The following is a 20,665-nucleotide window of genomic DNA, read 5'->3' as shown; positions in this document are numbered from 1 at the left end:
CATTCTTCTGTAGCATCACATTTAGAAATCTTCTGTTGTGTTTATGTCTGAACTGTTTATCGTCCACTTTACACGCCCGTTCCGGACTATACTCCAAATACCCTCAGAAAAATTTCGTAGCATTTAAGTTTTTATTCGACGTTAACACATTTATTTTTTTATGCTTTTCTGGTTATTGATGTCCTCTCTACATCGATCATAGTCAATTATCATGCTTCTCAAATAGAAAATCTGCTTTATTGGGTTTAGTCCTTCATTTCCTATTTTAATTCCCTCACTGTCGCCTGATTTATTTCGACCACATTTCATTACAAAAAAAAAAAAGTTTAAAATGACTCTGAGCACTATGGGACTTAACATCTATGGTCATCAGTCCCCTAGAACTACTTAAACCTAACTAACCTAAGGACATCACACAACACGCAGCCATCACGAGGTAGAGAAAATCCCTGACCCCGCCGGGAATCGAACCCGGGAACCCGGGCGTGGGAAGCGAGAACGCTACCGCACGACCACGAGATGCGGGCTACATTTCATTACCCTTGATTTACTTTTGTTGGTGTTTATCTGATAACCTGTTTTCAATACACTATTCCTTCCGCTCAGCTGCATTCCCCAGTCCTTTGCTATCTCTGAGAGAATTACGATGTCATCGGTACACATTAAAGTTTTTATTTCTTGTCTCTTAGCTATAGTTCCCTTTCCAAATTTCACCTTTGCTTCATTTACTGCTTATTCAATATACTTATATCAGTGATGTGATACAACCGTGAAATACATGTGTTAGCATTCATTTCCATCCTCAGAACCAGTTCGTTTTGGTCATGTCAGATGTTACTAGTACAAAGGCGGTTGCTCTAATTGATCGTTTTATAGCTCCAGAAGGAAACTTCAGTACACATTGCTTTACTACTCGATGCACCTGTTTGGCACATGTACGAAAACAATTTCGAAGTATTTCTAGGAATGCAGCAAACTGTAATTTCAGAAATGAAATTTGGGCTACACAGTGACTTATTTGATGAACTGGAGATACTCCACGAAAACATATCTGTAAGATTAAACATCAGTAGCAATGGTAACAGATAAAATCTAAGAATAATAAAAAAAAGTGCTATTACGTGCAGGAAAAATTTCGGGATGTCTAAAGTAGGAGCGGGTCAAGGATGTATATAAGCACATCTTTCGGAAGGAAGAGTAAATAGAGATAGAGAGGAAGGGAGATTAGGATTTGGCGTGACGCTGAGGTCATCAGGGACAGGGCACGTGCTTCGAATGCCGAAGGGGGGATATTCGAACAGCGCTCCTCCTGGCACCGGTACCTTAAACGCTGCTCTCCTTTCTTTGTTTCAATGAAATATTTGTACAAGGTAGTTCTGCACAGCTGTAAAATTTGTAATAAGAGACGCCTTTGTTTACGCCATCGGCTGCTGTGCAAACTTCATTACAGTGTGCTACTGCTCTCGATCTGTGTTGACTGTCATCTGGTATTGGTCAGAAAGTAGTTTGAGCATCTTTTTTTCTGATTTAATGCTGGCGTAGGTGGACAAACATTTTTATTTATATTGTATGTCAGAAACGCACAGAAGCGTCCAGTTACGAAAAGTGTTTGGGTGACATATAAAACACGATTTTTGCCTATTTAAGTTATTATTAAGGAAACTATGTACACATCAGACAGCAACATGTTAAAACAACTTTTCGCCCATTGCCAGAAGATGGTCTACACAGTTCGACACCGGCAAGACATTGCAATAAAAGTTATACGGGAGCTGCTGGTATATATAAATACGTATTTCAGTGACTGTTTACGTTTTGGTACTTCATCCTCCCTCTTCCGTCGTACCTTATTCTCCCAAAAATCGCCGTCAACGGCATTATCTCATAGCTAAAGAAATTGTCTTCTCTGGAAAATTTAGTAAGCTGTTTCGGGAAATTTAATGTTCTTATCCGAAATTAAAAAAAAAAAAAAACTGTTGGGGAAAAATGAAATTCCACGTGAAAAAAAAGACAAAACTCTTTCTTGAAAAAAAAGTGTTTTGACTAACTGCATTGTTTTTCGAAATAGTAGACGTCCTTGTAAACAGACTATTGTTTGGGAAAGTGAAATTTTCTTAGAGCCTTCCTGCAATCTGAAGTCTGAAAAATGAGATTGGTCCTGGTTGTTCCCTCGATCCAACAGCAAAGAGTTTGACACTAATACCTCCCGTAATACAATTCTGCACCTCTCTTAAGCTAAATGAACTGATATAATCAGCCAAACATACTAACTTACATTGTGAGCATGACAAAGGTTTTACAAATTTTTTGATGAGAATCACCTGACTAAACGTGGTTTTTAAGCGGTTGTCTGCACACTTTTAGAGGAACGCAATATTTGCGTATCTTTGCCATAAAAACACGATACACATATGGTTGTAGTACTAATTAAAACAGAACAAAAATTTACAGTAAGGTGCACATGACTTCGTTTCTTGGGCGTAATTGACATTTGTGGAGAAATTAAGGGCTTCTGTGGCATAAAACACTGACGCGCCAATGAAATTGGTATATACATGCGTATTCAAATACAGAAATACGTAAACAGGCAGAATACGGCGCTGCGGTCGGCTGTGCCTATATAAGACAACAAGCGTCTGGCGCAGTTGCTACCTCGGTTACTGTGATACAATGGTAGGTTATCAAGATTTAGTTGAGTCTGAACGTGGTGCTGTAGTCGGTGCAAGAGCGATGCGACACAGGATCTCCGAGGTAGCGATGAAGTGGGGATTTCACGAGTGTACCTTGAATATCAGGAATCCGGTAAAATATCAGATCTCCGGCATCGCTGCGGCCGGAAAAAGATCCAGCAGGAACGGGACCAACGACGATTGAAGGGAATTGTTCAACGTGGCAGAACTGCACCCTTACACAGATTGCTGCAGATTTGAATGCTGGGCCATCAACAAGTGTCAGCGTGCGAACCATTCAACGATTTGGGTACCCTTTATAATTGCATGTGACGAAGCTTTATGCCTCGCCTGGGCCAGTCAACACCGACGTTGGACTGTTGATGACTGGAAACGTGTTATCTGGTCGGACGTGCCTCGTTTAAAATTGCATCGAGCGGATGGACGTGTTTAGGTATGGCGATAACTTCATGAATCTACAGACCCTGCATGTCATTAGGGGCCTGTTCAAGCTCGTGATGGGTCTGTAATGGTGTGGGGCGTGTGCAGTTCGTGTGATACGACTCTGACAGGTGACATGTTCGTAAGCATTCTGTTTGATCACCTGCATCCATTAATGTGCATTGTGCATTCTGGCGGACTTGGGCAATTCCAGCAAGACAATGCGACACCCCCCACGTACAGAACTGCAGAGGGACAACACTTCCGCTGACTACCAAACTCCCCAGACATGAAAATTATTTAGCATATCTCGTATGCCTTGCAACGTGCTGTTCAGAAGAGATCACTACTTCCCCGTACTCTTACGGATTTATGGACAGCCCTGCAGGACCCATGTGTCAATTAGTTCAAGCACTACTTCAGACGTCCACAGCTCGTGGTCGTGCGGTAGCGTTCTCGCTTCCCGCTCCCGGGTTCCCGGGTTCGATTCCCGGCGGGTTCAAGGATTTTCTCTGCCTCGTGATGACTAGGTGTTGTGTGGTGTCCTTAGGTTAGTTAGGTTTAAGTAGTTCTAAGTTCCAGGGGACTGATGACCATAGATGTTAAGTTCCATAGTGCTCAGAGCCATTTGAACCATTTTGAACTACTTCAGACATTAGTCGAGTCCATGTCGTGTTGTGGCACTTCTGCGTGCTCGAAAGGGTCCGACACATTAGGCACGTGTACGTTTCTTTGGTTCTTCAGCGCAAAAATAGCTTCCTGTCCATGTATGTAAGACTCCTCACCATTATCGCCTCCTGATAGAGAATGACATCACACCGCAAAGTGCAAATGAAAAGCACTAGGCAAACTGATGAGAGTATCAACAAACTGTAGAAGGAGGTTCACAATGGTTCAAATGGCTCTGAACACTATGCGACTTAACTTCTGAGGTCATCAGTCGCCTAGAACTTTAGAACTAATTACACCTAACTAACCTAAGGACATCACACACATCCATGCCCGAGGCAGGATTCGAACCTGCGACTGTCGCGGTCGCTCGGCTCCAGACTGTAGCGCCTAGAACCGCACGGCCACTCCGGCCGGCGTAGAAGGAGGGAAGAGGCAGACTGACAGAGATGGTAAATGTCGGACTCACTTAAATGAAACACCAAGAAAAGTTGCAAGGAACATCTACAAAACTACCGGTATCTGTTGACACAAGTATGACCACGAACTGCCTAACTTTCCTGTTGGGAAAGGATGCCACTGCACAGCTGCTGGAAGAAACTGTAGGTCGGACAATAATAAAACAGTCTAGATCTCCATGTTAGTTCATTTTTTTGCATTTAATTTTTATATAATGGTACACATCCACACTTGATATTCTTACACACACACTGAAGTTCATAGTACTAGGGCCGGCCGAAGCGGCCGAGCGGTTCTAGGCGCTTCAGTCTGGAGCCGCGCGGCCGCTACGGTCGCAGGTTCGAATCCTGTTTCGGGCATGGATGTATGTGATGTCCTTAGGTTAGTTAGGTTTAAGTAGTTCTAAGTGTAGGGGACTGATGACCTCAGATGTTAGGTCCCATAGTGCTTAGATCCATTTGAACCATTTTCATAGTACTAGGAGTGAAGCCATGTTCGGCGAGTCGAAATCGACGATGTAAAAATGAACATAATGAATCAGACGGTTTTTACTTCGTTATACCAACGGTGGTCAAAGCTTTTGCAAGACACCTTGTCTTCAGTTATCTAAAAGGTAGTAAAATGATTACGGAGGTGAGGGCTAAACTAATGTGTAGCTTAGTCTATACGTATTTGTGCATGCGCAGGGGGCTCTACGCTGTCCATTACCGACAGTCAGTTTCAAAGACAAAATTTGATGTTAGAGTCTTTGGCTTTTCTCTAGATCATTCTTCGTATAAAGCGAAATACAATGCTGTAGTGGCTAACAAGCGCAACTGCTTTGCGGAGCCAGCTTGTCTTCATCCTGCCGTCGAAAATCCTAATTTAGTTTTGCATGGTTTTGCTGGATCACTCGGGACTCGTTGAGGCCCCTGGCTCTCTTCAAGGATATGACGTCAGAGTCGTCCATTATTCTGTAAAGCAGCTAGTGCTCCGTCTCTAATTGTTCTGATGTGGGCGGCTCGTAAATTCAAACTCGCCTCCTCGCTGTGTAGACGGCAGAGCAGAACGCATTATCAGCTAGTAAGCGACCCTGTGAGTGCAGGATTATTGGATACAGCAAAGTGGATTATCTGCGCCTTGAAGTGGTGGGCGCACAGTCGAGCTGCTGGCACACTTAGGGCGGCTGCGCTGCTGAGTGTCGGAGACACAGCAGCGGCTGCGGGGTGGCCCTTTCTGAGGCAGACGTTCGCGCGCTCTCTACCGCCTGTGGTTTCTACTGAGACTGTATCATACGGTGCTGCCATCTAATTCTTCGATTTAGACTTCTTATCGCCACTAAAAAATTCTTCCTGAGTTACTGAAGGTCTGTGAGGAGTTTGCTACTTCGTTTTCGGCAGTTAAGAAGGCGGCTACTGAGCAACTGCTCTTGAAGATCGTGGGATAAGCGGATGTGTCTAAAATGCAACGACATTAAGAAACGTAGGGCATTCTGCTTTGGGAAATTGGGGTTAAACGTGTATGAAATAGAATGATATTTTCACTCTGCAGCGGAGTGTGCGCTGATATGAAACTTCCTGGCAGATTAAAACTGTGTGTCGGACCGAGACTCGAACTCGGTACCTTTTGCCTTTCGCGGGCAAGTGCTCTACCAACTGAGCTACCCAAGCACGACTCACGCCCCGTCCTCACAGCTTCATGTCAGCGCACACTCCGCTGCAGAGTGAAAATTTCATTCTGGAAGCATCCCCTAGGCTGTGGCTAAGCCGTGTCTCCGAAATATCCTTTCTGTCGGGAGTGCTAGTTCTGCAATGTTCGCAGGAGGGCTTCTGTAAAGTTTGGAAGGTAGGGCACGAGGTACTGGCAGAAGTAGAGCTGTGAGGACAGGGCGTGGGTCGTGCTTAGGTAGCTCAGTTGATAGAGCACTTGTCCGCGGAAGGCAATCGTCACGAGTTCGAGTCTCGGTCCAGCACACAGTTTTAATCAGCCAGGAAGTTCTATATGAAATAGATTTGGGTTTTAAAATGCAGCGCTATTCAAAACACCATATTTCTTCTTTTTTATTTCTTTATCCAAACATGTTTGGATAACTCTGTGTTATCTTCAGTGGGATTCATTTTATTTTTGAAAGTACATTAATTTGAAAGATGGAATTGTACAGGTAAGCTTGCTTGTATGCGTTTGTCACGGTTACCGAATATTGTGCATGCCTTACTTGTTTGAGGTCTTACATTATAACCGATGAGTGCTGCGACATAAGTATTCAACTGTTTTCGTGTGCCGATGAGTTACATTGAAGGAAACGTTGGCCTACCACGAAATGCAAGCAAAGAACTAGCGATGAAACGAGTGGATATGTGCTGGATGCATTGCACCAAAAATGAAGACCAGTTTTATTTTATTCATCCTGTACAACATGCCCCATGAATATATTTCATGTCCCGAGGAGGTTATTACACATGGCTTCTCTGATGAAAGAGCGAGTTTTCTTATTGATTTCCATGTAGGGGGTGAAACAATAACTCAGAAATGCTACCTAATTTTTGGGGGCACGAATGAAAATCTATCTCAGAAGAGGGCTGGATGTTAAAGCATAAACATTATTTCATCAGTAAAACGCCTCTGAGTACAAAAAGTATTTCGCAATGGAAAACTGATGGTTTAGAAGTAGGAATTGATGGGACATTCAAAAAAATGGCTCTGAGCACTATGGGACAACTGCTGAGGTCATCAGTCCCCTAGAGCTTAGAACTACGTAAACCTAACTAACCTAAGGACATCACATACATCCTAGAACCACTCGGCCACTCAGGCTGGCGATGGGACATGAACTCTGTTCCCTAAATTAGGGCTGGATTTTAAAACATAAACATTATATCATCAGTAAAACGCCTCTGGGTACAAAAAGTATTTCGCAATGGATAAACTGGTGGTTCAGAAGTAGGAATTGATGGGACATTCACTCTCTTCCCTAAATTAGGGTTCTCTGTTCTCTATTTGTTCTCACATTTTAACAAATTTGTCATTGATAAGCGATTTCAGTCCAGCAAGAGGCTTTGGAAACTGTAGCAGATACTACTCACAGAAGAAACTCTGTACGAGGTAAATTTAGTTAAAAAGAGATTACGTCTAAACTAAGTATTTTTCACGTTTTTCACCGTTTGCTTTCAAACTGGGAATTTTTTCTGCCGATCAGAGTGGCCGAGCGGTTCTAGGCGCAACAGTCTGGAACGGCGTGGCCGCAACTGTCGCTGGTTCGAATCCTGCCTCGGGGAATGGATGTGAGTGATGTCCTTAGGTTAGTTACGTTTAAGTAGTTTTAAGTTCTAGGGGACTGATGACCTCAGAAGTCTCATAGTGCTCAGAGCCATTTGAAGCACTTGAACCAATTTTTTTTCTTTTTCCGTCTTAATTTTTGTAATCCGATTGTTGATATATTGCCGCTGTGATTCTATGGAATCAGCGAATTAAAAGGGGCCGCCATGCAGGTCTAACAGAATGGCAGAAAGAAACTATCGTGGTTGGACGTTCACTTGACCACACCGTGAATCTAGTTGCCCGATATCTTGGTGGGGCTGTCCACCGTTTCTACAGGGAATGGTGTACCACTGTCATCCACGCAACACTGCGTATGAACAGTGGTCGTGGAAGACGCTATCTGACAGAGATTGGTTATCGAAGAGACGTTCTGTCAATGAGTACATGTTTTAAACCCTTACAGAAAATGCTTGTTAGTAAACGTAGATACATCTCAATAAATTTCAGAGCGAACATTGCGAAGGGAACTGCTTGTAACCGAAATCTGGTGTCGCGTTTCTCGCGAGAGGCCCTTGCACGCAATAGTACGTACCCTGAGGTGGCAGAGGCCATGGGACAGCGGTTTGCATATATACATCACATACACAATATATAAAACGGCAGTGCACTGACGGAAGAATCGTTTGTACTCATGTGATTCTTGTAAAAACGTTTTCGACGCGATTATGGTCGTACGGCGGGAATCAACAGACTTTGAAAGCAGATTGGTAGCTGGAAATAGACGCATGGGACATGCCGTTTCGGGAATCGTTAGGGAATTCAATATTCCGAGATCCACAGTGTCAAGAGTGGGCCGAGAATACCAGATTTCAGGCATTACCTCTCACCACGGACAACGCAGTGTCCTTCTGTAAACGACGGAGAGCAGTGACATGTGCGTAGAGTTGTCAGTGCTAACAAACAAGCAATACTGTGTGAAATAATCGCAGAAATCAACTTGAAACGTACGACGAACGCACCCGTTAGAGTAGTGCTGCGAAATATGGCGCTAACGGGCTACTGCAGCAGACGACCGACGCGAGTGACTTTGCTAACAGCACGACATCGACTGCTGCACCTCTCCTGTGGTTCGTGACCGTACTGGTTGGACGTCAACGACTGGAAAACCGTGACCTGGTCAGTTGAGTCCCAATTTCAGTTGGTAAGAGCTGATGGTAGTGTCCGAACATGGCTCAGACCCCGAAGAAGTCATGGACCCATGTTGTCAACGAGACATCGTGTGCAAGCTGGCGGAGTCTCCATAATCGTGTGGGCTGTAATGATGTGGGCTGTGCTGGTCTGGGTCATCTGGTCTAACTGTGGAAATGGTTATGTTCGGCTACTTGAAAACTATTCACCGTCATTCGTGGACTTCGTATTCCCAAACAACGACGGAATTTTTAAGGATGACAAAGCGCTGTGTTACATGGCCACAGTTGTTCGCGTTTGGTTTGAAAAACATTCTGCACCATTCGAGTGAATGATTTGTCCATCCATACCGCCCGACGGGAATCTCATGAACATTTATGAGACATAATCGAGAGGTCAGTTCGTTCACAAAATCCTGCACCGGCAACACTTCCGCAAATTATCGACGGTTGTAGAGGCAGCACGGTTCAGTATTTCTGTAGGGGGCTTCCATTGACTTTTTGTGTCCATGCCAAGTCAAGGTACTGTACTACGCCAAGGAAAAGGGGAGAGGGGGGGTTCGACACAATATTAGGAAGTATCCCATGACTTTTGTCACCTCAGTATAAAGCAAAACGACACAGAAAATAGGGAGTACCCGACTGAATAAATGTGATCCGACGACCGTCTATTTCCTCTCTTCGTGTACACCGACAGTCCAATGAGGCAATTAACCCGAAGTATGTGAATGGTGAGGTTCTGGCTGGAGGTGGGACCTTGATATTTTTGGATTGATTTTAGTACTGTGACCTGGGACCATTTATTCATGGTACAGTGATGGCGAATCAGCATGTTAGCATGTTTATTTTAACATTGTCTGCGACCTAATTTTGTCTCTGTTGACCCAGTTGTGACTGGACGAACCCCCTTCGTCTCCCCTAACTGTGGGCTCTTTTATTGCCCTGGGAGAGAGTGAAATATTGAGACGTAGATATAGTTCGTAAAAAATCACATTAACAATTGTACCACAAGAAGGGGGTGTGCGGAGGAGGGGAGGTGAAATACGTGGACCCACGGGATTCGATGTCGGCTGAACTCCTGTACTTGACCTGTATGGATGAAAACAAGCGAGGTGTTGCAATGATAATACGCTGGACTGTCATTCGGGAGGACGCCTGTTCAAATTCGCTTCTAGGAAGCCTGATTTAGGCCTTAATGCTTCAAACGTTCTACATAGTCTCCGCAGTCCAACTTGAGTACAATGCCCAGAAAGTTTAAACAACAATTCGAAACTGTCGGAAAGACCTTATCTTCATTGGCGTTGTCCGCCTAGAGCGACACATTGCCTTGTATGTCGGCTATGTCGTCAAGCGTTGACTATTGATGTAAATTTTTGCACTTACGTGGAAGGTGCGTACTGATAACATCAGGTGTCAACACGTGTGATGTTTTCTTTCCGCGAAAAATCTGTGCTCGTTTTACATTTCAATCAAGCCGCGGCAAGTGTCCCAGCAGTGTTTTTTTTGTTTTTCCCGGGAGACAAGGTGTGCGGGACGAACTTCAGACATATTTTTCTCTTTTTCAAAACGTGTTTTGACTAATTGATTTATAGATGTTGCTTCATTGCGATTTTTAATACGAGGACTTCGCACACTACTTTCGCGCGTTCTCCACTTCACACTGCCTGCTCGGAAGTGACTGCTCGAATGCACATCCGTTGTTTACAGTTATTTGTTCAAACTATCAGCGCACTTACTGCATTGACGCCTCTTATCGACAGAAATAAAAGCAGTCTCGGAACATTATGGACGGACTGGATAATGGAAGAACAGAAAGAAAGAAATCTCTTTATACCAATTATATACATCTTTTTTAAATCATCTAACAAGGAACGCAAGTTCGCCCAACTTAATTCCAATAGAAGTAATCCTTAACAGCTGCTTCTCCCTATTAGTTGATATCTTGACTCAACCCTGGTCAGAACAGGTGGAAGAAAAGATATTTAATTTTGTCCTGGGATGATATTGCACATGTTAAATACGTGAAAGGAAATCTGTTTTCGTGGCTCTGAGCAGTATGGGACTTAACATCTGAGGTCATCAGTCCCCTAGAACTTAGAACTACTTAAACCTAACTAACCTAAGGACATCACACACATCCATGCCCTAGACAGGATTCGAACCTGCGAGCGTAGCAGTCCCGCGGTTCCGGACTGAAGCGCCTAGAACCGCTCGGCCATCTGTTTTCGTGTACGCCGAGTAAAGTTAGTGACTTTCTGGACACACAGCGAAATCATGTGATTTTCACAATCCTATTGAGGTCCAGAGAATACGCAGTAACGAAGGAAAAAGAGTGCCTACAGTTATAACCATATGAAAAGCACTGTACTTGGAATTCTGAAGAACGAGCTTGGCGTGAATGTACAGGAGAAGTCGCTACATTTGGGACAATACGACCACACCAGAACTCGAATACTCCTAACAGCAGACGGAAGTAGAATTGTTTGTGAGGATGAGTGCTGTATACTTGTGTATATGATTGTTGTTAAACAGTAATGTGCGCGTTGATGAAAGCACAAAAATTCTTTAGTAAAATCGACTGTTCCTTTACTGAGCTGCAACTGCTACAAATGCATTTGCACGAATGGCCAAGATTCCCATCGCCCACGGTGAACGTGAAATTGAGGTACGAGTTAATTTGCTACTACTCTGGCTGCACTATTAGTTTGGTCGACTAATCTTTTTGAAAGGTGAATTAAGTTACAAGCGTTCCGGAGCTTTTGATGAGCTTGATGAACTGGAAGCGACACTTTTAAGCACTTACGTTCATTACAGCTTGACATTGTACCTGTACATTGGACAGCATTAACATGCTTTCAGTACGCTGATAAATTTCCTTTGATCCTGAGAGTCGGTAGGTATTAACACACTGACATTTGTACTTTACAACGAACGTTCGTTCTTGTTCGCATAATATAACCTTCGCTTCTAGAAGATTTCATTAGCGCCAGCCCTGCTACTTGCCGGTCCGTACGTGTCGCCTCTTACGTCTCTTGGTATAGCGTCTGGTTTAACTGGTGCGACAGACTATGCATTTATCTTATTTCACCAGACATCAGAACCAAACAAGCTCATTAATCATTCAACACCTGCTCTCTAAATTGGAAGCAACTCCTCGAAGATGCACCGGTCCGCTCCCGATAATGACGTGGAATTGTGCCCTTCCAGCAGACTTACTATAATACCTACAGACAAATGTGATTCCAAAATCTAAACTTAATATAATGCCAAGGTCAAAACTAGATTAACATTTTCTCTGCATTGTCCCACTTCCAGTCGCATTCATATATCCCATACGACGTTACACCGCTAAGATAAGACTAGCTGAGATTATTTCTTCGACGCCGTAAGAAGTTCATCACCACAATTTGTCTTTAAAAAGAATACCATTCACATTTAATATCCCGATGATAAACCTACCTCCAAAAAAGCGCAAGTGTGGACGATGGCTGACAAAAACAGGCATTTCTTAACTTTATTTGTTGAAACAACATTAAGATTTAATTGCGGAGCGTGACTTGTACAGCATCAGAGAAGAATTAAGTGTAAGTTCATAAACTCTCAGGTACTGTGTTTCGCTCGCAACAACACAGAACCCTAAACTATCTAATCAGACTGCTGACAAAATTGTTAAACAAGTCTCTTATGGTGACAATTTTTGCAGCAGCTGATCGTAATTGCAGTAGTTCACTAGAAAATCGCCATTTGTGTGCTGCGCATTAATATTTATACGTATTACCTATGCATCCAGGCGTGTTGATCCTTTTTAACATCTTCAATTGTATCGTGGAATAGTACATGACTTTTTTGTTGCCACATATTGGTTTTAGATTTAAAATCAGCTCATGAAAGTTTTTTATTGTTAATTTTTCCTGCAAGAGCAACTTTTAGATCAGCAACCAATATAAGATAACGAAAAAATTCATGTAGCATTCCAGGACACCTAGACGTATTGTTACAAAGATGAAACACGTCTGACTACATAAATAAAATATTAATTAATGTGCAGCATGCAAAAGCTGTTTTTCTTGTAAACTACTACAATTTAAAATTAGGAAAATATAAGAATGATGCTCATTCCCTCGAAGCTCCGACATGTTGTCATTGCCATTTTGCATTCTCAAACCTGAAAGAAGAACTCTCTTTCTTAAGTACATTTTAATTTAACAGTAAAAACAATCAACCTTTTTTTTGTAATAACCAAAACGTAGCCTAGACAGCAGTCAGAGCAGTTACTCCTAACTTAACAGAGATGCTTATGAAAACAAATAATCGTACTGTTATGAACTGCTTTAATAACAACTTAATTTTCAATTACTGTTTTCTTTTACATTCATCCTCACAAACTCGTTTCTTCTCTTACCCGAATCAGCCCTTACCAGACAGGTAAGACTGGCATCAATGTAGTGTCAGAGTGACTTGAAAAAACACGGTAATTTTTTCCTTATTGCTTGCAATTAATGAAGGATCTGCACAAGTCAAGCTCTAGCCTACAAGGCAAGGTGTGATTGAGGCAGGATCCGATTATTAGCGTGATGTATGAGCTAGCCTGTGTAATATATTTTCACGATTTCCTGAAAACATTTAGGTGAATGCAGGGTTGGACGAATTCTGGAACTGAATAAGCTAATAGCTGCAGTAAAAAAAACATACTTTCACGCTATAGACGGTAAGGAAGCAGATAGCATACACGGTATTTCTCCCCATACTGTAGGGTGAGGCTATGTTATCTAGTAGACAATTTGGGAAGCAGGTTCGCTGTTGGAAGCTTGGGGAAGTATTAAATCCCAACAAATGATAGCAGAGTACCACGGCTGAGGTCATGCTTTGAAAATCAGAGTATGTGCCAATGATAATAGTGAAAACTGGCAGCTTTTCGTCGAGTGCTATATATCATGATCAAAATCGCAATGTAACATCGAAGAAACTCCAGGTTTAAGTTGAAAAACGTCTTGACTGAAAAATGGATTTTTACGGTAGAAAAGGCCATGTTTCAACGTCAAATAGAAACGCCATCATTATTTTTCAGTTTACAAGAGCAATGATTTTGTCTGGACAAGAGTAAGACATTGTACCATTTTGTTATTTGAATCTATTGAGGCATTTGTGAATTCGATACAGTACGACTGCTAAGCAAAATATGATCATATGGAGTATCTTCACAAACATGGGGTTCGATCAAAGAATATTTTACTAAAAAGGATCAGATATAACCTACGGCAGTAAATAAATAGTTTTAAAGTTATGTTATTTACTGTAAGTAAACATTAATAAAGGTTAAGTCCGCCTGTTTAGCTGAGTGATAACGTACTTGCATACCAAGCAGCGGGCCTGGGTTCGATTCCCGGCCGGGTTGAGCTTTTCTACATCCTTGGACTGGGTGCTGTGTTGCCCACATCATTGTCTAGTCATCACCGACGCGCAAGTTGCCCAGTGTGGCACCACCTGAAATAAGACTTACACCCAGCGGCTGAACTTCCTTGGAAGGGGCCTCTCGGCCGTCAATACTGTATGATCATTTCATTTCATTTCAGTACAGCTTAAGTCACCGGATCATAATATCCGGGATTAAATTAGAACTGCACAATAAAATAAACGAAGTAGGAGGAAATGGTATGTGAAGTTCCAGAAGATCAGTGTCTATTAGTTAATAATAATATGTGCATGTCCAGAGTCTTCCACAGGACGCGGCCATGCTACCTCAGATATCCAGCGCAGCTGACGCAGTCAAAAGTCCTGTGGCAGTACAGCATGACAAGGCGACGATTTCGACGAAGTCCAGTCTAGCGGAGTGATGTCACAAGCAGAATCCGACTTGTTTGAAGCAGCTGCCCGAAAACAAAGGATTTTCGCCCCCAATGCGGCTATTTTCTTAGTTCCCCAGTGGCCGAGTGCCTTGGCAGACAGTCACATAGTCACACCGCAGCTTGTGGCGCGACCGATAAACATACGAAGTCTGCGGTCTCGACACGTCTTCTGCCGTCGATGAAATAGTTGCAAGAGAGCCCACCATGTTATACAGAGCTGCAAATGTTGTACAGAAACGAAAGTAACGTCGATTTTCCATCGAGAAAGCTTAACAGGAAGTACAATGTTCTTAAAGTTTATGAACGATTCATCAGAAAGGTTCAGTAGTACTATAAGCTTATGCGCTGGTGACGCTATGTTAGCAGGAAGCTATCGTCGTTGGACAATCTTAAGCCATATTTCGTCAGGAGGCCGAGCAAGTTCCATAGTGTCAAGGGGCAGTACAAAGTGATTGAGCGGTTTTCGGGTAGCATTACTTTATTCACATAATTTACAGTACTTCGATGGGTGCAGTGTAGTGTCAGCGTGCCTCTCGCAGCGCTGTTCTATGAGTCCAGCGGCTCAGCAACTCCTGGTATATTCACAATATGTAAAATTTCATTATTTGCTGTCGTTCCTAGTATTGCAAGTTAATGGCTAGCAATCCATGTAAATACAGATATTTTTTTAAAACAGTTTTCTACCAAAAAAGAGAACCTGCATTTTTGCCGTATTTTAAATCGCTTTTACCGGCCGAGCGGTTCTAGGCGCTACAGTCTGAAACCGCGTGACCGTTACGATCGCAGGTTTGAATCCTGCCTCGTGCATGAATGTGTATGATGTTAGTTAGGTTTAAGTAGTTCTAAGTTCTAGGGGACTGATGACCTCAAAAGTTAAGTCACGTAGTGCTCAGAGCCATTCATTCGCTTTTACCGGGTTGTTGGAAGACTCTGTTAGACAAAGAAAACTGTAAACTGACTGGGCATATGGAAAACATTAAATTCCTGATTAATCTACAGTTCTCTACCGTAGGAAGAGAACGTAACATGAAAATCTACGTCCAACGGCTAGCTTTTGCAGACAGCTGATTTCGCTCTTTGCAGGCGAACCTGACGCACCTGTCGCGGCGTGACTACGTGCCCGGCGTGGGCACGGGCGTGGCCAAGTGCCCGTACGACCCGGCGGACAACTCGACGGCGGTGTGGGTGGAGCGCGGCAACCCGGGCGGCCTGCCGGGCCTCTACAGCGGCACCAACGCCGAGTTCACCAAGGCCGACACCGTCATCTTCCGCACCGACCTGCACAACCTCACCACCGGCCGCCGCGAGTTCTCCTTCAAGAGGACCCTCAAGTACGACTCCAAATGGCTCGACAGTGAGTACTACCCATTTTGAACTCGCACTTTTTCTCAGTCGTTCTGCTGCGTGGCTGATACACAATTTCCTTCTCATCTCCCTACGTCTCCTCTGCTTTTTCACCATATACTCCGCACGTGGGCAAAGTTGCGGTTGATACAGTATCTGATCAAAAGCTTTTGCACGCCTATTGGCGCGAATCAATATGGGATGTGTCCATCCTTCGCCTTCATGATGGCTCGAATTCTGATGGGAACAGAGAATGTAATGATGGACTCTGGAACTGGAGCGAAGTCGATGTTCTAACTGACCGCACGGGTGCTCCATTGTCATCAGGTTGGCGCTACTGAACAGGCCAGTCCATTTTAGGGAAGTCAACGTCCACAAACCATGGTTGTTTTCCTTGCATTAGAAAGACCTGTCACGGAATCCATTCGTGACAGATCAAATTCGGCGAGATTGCTGGTGGAGACATGCACATCCGTCATATCTCACTGTAGGGACATGAAATACACTGACCTCCCTTTTCCAGATGATGGTGACCGCTTAGCATAGTAGAAGCGCTCGTCGTAGATTCGCCGGATTCAGGATTTGGATGAATGGCTGCAACGCTGTAGAATGATGTGAAGTCTTACAGCAGTTAGTGATCGAATAACAGCACACACGTTTTCTGAAGGGACGCCATATTAAATTCTAGCAATTTTCTTTGTGCTGGGGAATGAAATGTTCACTCTGCAGCTGATTCGAAACTTTCTGGCAGATTAAAACTGTGTGCCGGACCGAGACTCGAACTCGGAACCTTTGCCTTTCGCGGGCAAGTGCTCTACCGACTGAGCTACCCAAGCACGACTCAAGAGATACTGGCGAAAGTAAAGCTGTGTGGACGGGTCGTGCGACGTGGTCGGGTAGCTCAGTCGGCATTCGGGTACCTCTCGGCCACTCCATGTTGCGTTTTCGGATCTGTTGTTGTTCACCGCGCCACCGCGCTAGTGTTAAGTGTCACAGTTGCGTTGCTGACATCCCATGGCTCTTTTGTATCGGAAAGCCACGATCAAGCTGCAGTTCGACTCAACGTACTCTGCACCCAAGACCCACGAAGTAAAGAGGTTTTTCGTGGTACCTGTTGACCCGAAAGAGCTGCTGGGTATCCAATTCTCTATCGTCTGTAGCGTTGTGTTTCTTGATTTCACTGACGATGAGGCCTGTGACAAAGTTCTCAGACGCTCAACGGAAGGTTACAGACTCTGACGGAAACGTGGTTGTGGTTACACTTGAACGTACTGGATTGGGAACACAAAATGTGCGAGTGTTCGAACTGCCATTTGAAGTTCCAGCGGATTGGTCACCCTTGCTCCTGACTCACTGATACAGTCCTCAGCCATACGGCCGAAAAATGGAATATCTTCGAAATTTCCCCCGTCCTTAACTGGGTGCGACAAGTCCGTACTGAACTGCACCACCGTATACCTTCGTATCTCCCGATCGCGATCAGATCCGACCACCGATAGCAACCGCTATGCCGATTACGTATGCTGCGGCAGCAGGATGGGAGACGCCAGCTGTGTATGACGACCCTTCTGTGTTGATACAAGCCTTGGAGGCCCCTGCAACAGTTATTGAGAAGTCCCCAACGTCTTCTAGCGCCGATGCCGCTGTTACCCTCTCGTCGGGCCCAGACGGAGCGCATGCACCGCTGCAACGAAAAGTTGATATTACGGTGGAACTTGAAGAACACGCCGGGCACAGAGGTGAGACAGTGTAAACAGAAATCGCTGAAGCGCCATAAGAAACGGCGCATAACGATAAAGATACGGCTTCTGGGTGTGCGAGTGCGGGCGAGGACAACTGACGATGTCAGTGGAGAAGGATGTTTCCTCCACCGTATCGTTCAAGACAGGAAAAGGCGCAAGAGGCAGCTCACTACGGAGGTCGAGAAGGAGGATGGACAATGAGATGAAACGGAAATGGTTATCGTCCGAACGTTCACACAATCATATACACTACTCTACCAGCGAGAGTACCACATGGATGTAGGCGTCAGCGAAGCCCTATCCGACATCCGACCTACATGTCTCTCGGAATCCATAAGATGATGCTACTCTCTTGTCGGAGGTGACTTTGGAAGAGCTGCGAGAGGCTATGTTGTGCGGTGCTCGCAAGAAAACGCCAGGCGCTGACGGACTACCTCTTGAATTTTATCTTTGATCCTATGGGCCCAATATGGCTGAGTCAGAATGTACAGAGAACTCCTGGACCCCGATTTTCAAGTGCCATCTGAATTCACTGAGGGCCTCTTGATTCCGGTGCCCAAACCTGGAGGATGCTGTCGCGCACTTGATTTTCACCCATTGACAATGCTAAACACAGACTACTACACACATCCTCCGTGATTGGTTCAAATCTGCGATGATGGCGGCCATTCGCACTTATCAAACCTGCATCGGAGGCAACACTTAACGTGTTTGCGACTTTGAGCACCTACAGATTCAGACACGCCATCTCCACAACACACTTCTTGCGCTGGATTGTGACCATACTTTCGATTGCGACGAACACCGTTTCCTGGGTGCAGTAACGGAACACATCGGAATCCCGCGCGTGACGATATCTGTTCTGTTACGTTTGATCCATGGGGCGGTCACGAAGATTACGATTAACGGCTGTCGGTCCGCCCCCGTCTGTGTGAACAAGTCCGTGAGACAGGGCTGTTCTATTACCGCCATGTTATTCGCCACTGCCCTCAAACCCGCCCTTCACGAACTGCGGCGACTCTTGGAAGGTCTTAACGTCCGCTCCGTGACCTTGCGATGTGGTGCGTATGCCAATGATGCGACACTCTTAGCACGGACTGGTGACGAAATACGTATGGCAACAGTGTGGGGCGGTGCTGGTAGTGTGACCAACCTACGTGGAGGTCGGACGAGACATACCTGCAGAGCTGGCTGTACACCTGACAAAAATCGCAGTGCTGAAATGTTTAGGGATATCGTGCCATCGACAAATACAACGTACGGTGGCCTTCCTCTATCGTAAGGTCTTACAACCACTCATCACACAGGCTCACCTCAACAAATTTAGACCGTTGGATATTCTGCAACGAACTCCGTACGTCAATTACGTCAATGTGTACATGGCTTCTCGATTTAACCATAAAGAAATAGATGTCGTGTGACTAGGGCCTCTCGTCACTTAGACCGCTCGCCTGGTGCAAGTCTTTCGATTTGACGCCACTTCGGCGACTTGGGCGTCGATGGGGATGAAATGATGATGATTAGGACAACACAACACCCAGTCCCTGAGCGGAGAAAATCTCCGACCCAGCCGGGCATCGAACCCGGACCCTGAGGATTAACTTTTTGTCGCGCTGACCACTCAGTTACCGGGGGCGGACGATTTAACCATTATGCTCACATATTATCGATGACAGACATGATGGCTTCCCGGATGTAGGCATTGTTCGGACACGTGGTGAACGCTGGCGCAGTTTTTAAGACTTGTTACTCTTACTTTACCCTCCCACAAAGGAAGTGTTGGACTCACTCACGTCAAGCACAGAGCACTGGCGCTGTACCTTCGCTCAATGCGGAGATTCTGGCATTCTTCCTAGCATCATGACGTGTTGGACATTTGTTGCCCCCAATATCTCATATTAGGACGTTTGTCCTGTAGCACACCTATATGTTGGGAGCTATACCGGAGACACGGAATTCGACAACAAAGATTGATTACAACGACGTTGTACGACACCCCATGGTCGTCTGGGCCCTGGTTTGGCGAGCCACCCACACTTTGGCGAGCCATCCACGCGCCCTGCCTGGCCACTTTCGTGCGGTCGACGTTGTATGAGGTCACTAACGAGGAATGTCCGACCTAACTGACGATCCCATGTGTTCCCGCTACACGATGGTAGACACGCACGAACACAGACTAAATGGTGGCCCCACACGAGAGTGCTGGAAACTGATACTGGCTTTCCTCCTACGCCATCCCTTTGCTCCGACAGTGCCCCTGGACCTCTTTCATCCCGACGCCGTCTTTTTCCCGGTGACCCGGGTGAACGCGGTCAGTTGGGTAAAAGAAATGGCGATACACTACATGTAGCGCGACGGCGAAAAGGAAGTCTTCGATTTGTGGCATTACATGATGGACGAGTTCGTGGTCTTGCCGAACATAACGCAATATCGGAACCTTTCTGCTAACTATTTGGGGTCGTCATTCATGGACCCATCGCCAAGCTGGGGTGTGGTGGGTGTGAGAAGAAGTTGAACTGCAGACATGCTGTTTCTACGGTCCCAATACCGTAACAAAAACAATCTTTGACGGAGGGTAGCGACCTCGCCGCACTCTGACGGACTGGTGATGTACGTTGAAATGACGACCGCCTCTTACTGTTCGCCCGCTCCGATAAGGTGATCCCAGCAGGCAAGATGGCTCCTTTCGGTTCAAATTATCGTCATATTTTTTGGCATATGGCTCCCTTGTATTTGTTGATTTAAAAAAAAAAAACAGCCCACTTCGGTGGTAAAGGATAGAAACACCATGGCCAAGCCTCTGTATTTGACCCCTACCCGGCTTGCCTCCTCCGCCCTACCGCTGACTGTACACCTCAATTATATATATATATATATATATATATATATATATGAACGTGGTAGGTAGAGACCATCACATATAGGATGGGGCCCCTCCACGCCCGCACCAACGTGGTGACCAAACCAAAAGTTCTACTGTCACCTCCGTATAACATGTTAGTTTTAGAATCAGGAGTCACAGGATGCAGGCTGTGATGTTATCCATGCGTCTGGGTAAGATTACTCATTTA

At 44.9% G+C, this 20,665-nt stretch overlaps 1 protein-coding gene across 4 annotated transcripts in view; it reads left to right on the top strand.

Annotated features, from left to right (window-relative positions):
* The window catches only part of LOC126281600 (semaphorin-2A-like), a 944,484-nt gene that overhangs the window by 783,932 nt on the left and 139,887 nt on the right, over positions 1 to 20,665 (top strand). For all 4 annotated transcript variants that reach the window (XM_049980701.1, XM_049980702.1, XM_049980703.1 and 1 more), the window contains one exon: positions 15,592 to 15,862. In XM_049980701.1, the coding sequence (XP_049836658.1) occupies positions 15,592 to 15,862 (271 nt within the window). The remainder of the gene's footprint in view (positions 1 to 15,591; positions 15,863 to 20,665) is intronic.

This window comes from Schistocerca gregaria, chromosome 7 (assembly GCF_023897955.1).
Source record: "Schistocerca gregaria isolate iqSchGreg1 chromosome 7, iqSchGreg1.2, whole genome shotgun sequence".
Classification (NCBI taxonomy): Eukaryota; Metazoa; Arthropoda; class Insecta; order Orthoptera; family Acrididae; genus Schistocerca; species Schistocerca gregaria.
This window is presented reverse-complemented; position numbering and strand designations above follow the sequence as displayed.